The sequence below is a fragment of the Suricata suricatta genome, chromosome 11 (genome assembly GCF_006229205.1).
Source record: "Suricata suricatta isolate VVHF042 chromosome 11, meerkat_22Aug2017_6uvM2_HiC, whole genome shotgun sequence".
In the NCBI taxonomy this organism is placed as follows: Eukaryota; Metazoa; Chordata; class Mammalia; order Carnivora; family Herpestidae; genus Suricata; species Suricata suricatta.
The window spans coordinates 102924982-102927672 of NC_043710.1; the positions used below are offsets into that span (position 1 = coordinate 102924982).

The 2691-nt window shown below is 45.3% G+C and overlaps 1 protein-coding gene across 1 annotated transcript in view; it reads left to right on the plus strand.

Moving 5' to 3' along the window:
• Positions 1 to 2691, plus strand: part of DLAT (dihydrolipoamide S-acetyltransferase) — a 32432-nt gene that overhangs the window by 616 nt on the left and 29125 nt on the right. Inside the window, exons 2-5 of the mRNA XM_029957322.1 lie at positions 1 to 113; positions 592 to 693; positions 1007 to 1131; positions 1296 to 1449. The exon at positions 1 to 113 is cut by the window's left edge and continues 32 nt beyond it. Coding sequence (XP_029813182.1) covers positions 1 to 113; positions 592 to 693; positions 1007 to 1131; positions 1296 to 1449 — 494 coding nt within the window. The remainder of the gene's footprint in view (positions 114 to 591; positions 694 to 1006; positions 1132 to 1295; positions 1450 to 2691) is intronic.

Genomic DNA, 2691 nt, shown 5'->3' on the forward strand with positions numbered 1-2691 from the left:
GGGCGCTCTGCGGCTGGGGCCCCGGCTCGTGGGCCGCCCCGAGGCATCGCCTCGTGCTGCAGCTTTTGGGATCGCCTAGCCGCCGCCGTTACAGCCTGCCCCCGCATCAGAAGGTGAGCCCCAGACCCGCCCTTTGCGGGAGCCGGTTTGTCCTTCAGGGCAGACTTGGCATTGGAATCTTCTGAGTCCTCGGCGATCCTCCACTCGCCTCCTAGTATATGTCGTCTGTTCCTTCTCCAATACCCAGCTTTGCTGTGGCTCTTGAGCTTACCTTTCTGATCTCTTTATTCTATTGAAGGAAAAGAGTTCCAGGCTTACCTTTCCTGTTCTGGTCCATTGAAAGAAGAGCTCTAAACCCGAGGCTGTTCGTGCAGTATCTGCTGAGTTGGGTGCCCTGTCCGTCACACGGGCTTGTGGAGCAGGAACCCTGTCCCTGGAGAGCTCCTGGTGGCAGGAGCTCCCTTTCTGTCCCCAGTGCCCGTTGTTAGATGAGACTGTACACTCTTTGCATTAAATAAAATGGAATGAAATATTAAACCGGATTGAGAGAGAACGTTTTTTAAATTTAGTGTTTCTCCTTTTTTCCAACAGGTTCCATTGCCCTCCCTTTCCCCCACGATGCAGGCAGGCACCATAGCCCGTTGGGAAAAAAAGGAAGGAGAAAAAATCAATGAGGGTGAACTCATTGCAGAGGTAAGTTGTTTAATATATAGAAATGAGTCAGAAGGAACTCGCTTAGCTACAGTGAGTGTTAGCTTTTCGGATAGGTACTTATTATCCCCTTTGCTGAAGAAACTTGGATGGTTTTTACAACTTGAAGTTAGAGAAGGTGGTTAGTTGTCAGCAGCTAGCCAGACTGCTTTTTAGCGAAGGTGTTAAATAATTCCTTTCAGATCTATAGTAGCGGCTTTATCTTCACGTGACTGTTGAACCGTGTGATTCTAGACACAGTCTAATAAATTTCATCCTGGTAGCATGAGCCTAAGTTTCTGCGCTGTGTTAAAAGGTGGAAACTGACAAAGCCACCGTGGGATTTGAGAGTCTGGAGGAGTGTTACATGGCAAAGATACTTGTGGCTGAAGGTACCAGAGATGTTCCAGTTGGAGCAATCATCTGTATCACGGTTGAAAAGTGAGTAGTAAGTACCTTGGTAGTTTGTGGAACTTAGGTACTTGGGGGAGTATATTTTAACTTAGAGTGGAGAAAATAGGAGGTAAAGGCTTCGAAGACTACTTTTGTAGGAGCTAAATCTGCTTTATAACTCCCTGTATTTACACACTCTTTCTCTTCCTTAGACCTGAGGATATTGAGGCCTTTAAGAATTACACACTGGATTCCGCGGCGGCGCCCACCCCGCAAGCAGCCGCAGCGCCCACCCCCGCTGCCCCCGCTTCTCCACCTGCACCTTCCGCTCAGGCTCCTGGGAGCTCCTACCCCACTCACATGCAGGTGAGGCTCAGCCTCCGGGTGTTTGCCCTGGAGAATGGTTTCTCATCCGTGGCGATCCCTTCCTGGACACTGGCGTTAGATATGGCTAGCTCTTGTCATTTGAAAGTAAATAGAGATTTAAACATGAAAGTTGACAATTTTACTCCTAGTTGTTATTTCTAGGTGTGTGAACTTGGACATTCCTTTAGCCTTTCTCAGCCTCAGCGTGGGAGGTAGGATAGTGCTTGGCAGTGTTCATTCAAGAGCATTGTATTAGATTTTGAGGATAATTGGTATCTATATGTACTCCTTCCATAAATAGAGTGTTTAATAGGCCTCACGTGTTATCCATTGAATAAAAGTCCCCAATTGGTGTTTTCCTTTGACATGCTGTATTTTTTTTAAGAGTGGGTGAAGTAGTCTAGTAGTAGTATTTTTTTAAATAGTTTATTGTCAAATTGGTTTCCATACAACACCCAGTGCTCCTCCCCACAAGTGCCCTCCTCCATCACCACCACCTCTTTCCCCCCTCCCCCTTTCCCTGCAACCCTCAGTTCATTTTCAGCATTCAACAGTCTCTCAGGTTTTGCATCCCTCTCTCTCCCCAACTCTCTTTCCCTCTTCCCCTCCCCCTGGTCCTCCATTAGGTTTCTCCTGTTAGACCTATGAGTGCAAACATATGGTATCTGTCCTTCTCTGCCTGACTTACTGCGCTTAGCATGACACCCTCGAGGTCCATCCACTTTCCTACAAATGGCCAATAGTCTAGTATTATTAATAAGTGAGGAAACTGACAATAAAGAGTGAGGGCAGAATAGACATAGCATTGCAAGAGAGCTGAAGGGAAAAAAATTAACATCATTGTTGGTTCTGTTGAATAAATCCGTTTCTAAGAGACCAAAGCAGTGTATTAGATACTAGAGTTATACCATGTATCTTTGCCTTTTGGATACTGGAAAGGGGTAAAAAAGCAGCTGGCCTTTTTCTGAAGGATTAAGACTAAAACTTTTCTTTCACTTAGTTTATTTGTAGAAATTTTTGTATAGGAATCTTTTTTTGGGGGGGGGCATAATGTTCTTCTCCGTGGTCTATTATTAGTAGCCACTCGTGGTGATGTTTTGTGTGGTGTTCAGTTCACACATTTATTTTTTTTTTAAGTCATTTAATTTTTATTTTTTTTCCACAATATTTTATTGTCAAATTGTTTTCCGTACAACACCCAGTGCTCTTCCCCTTAAGTGCCCTCCACCATCACCACCACCT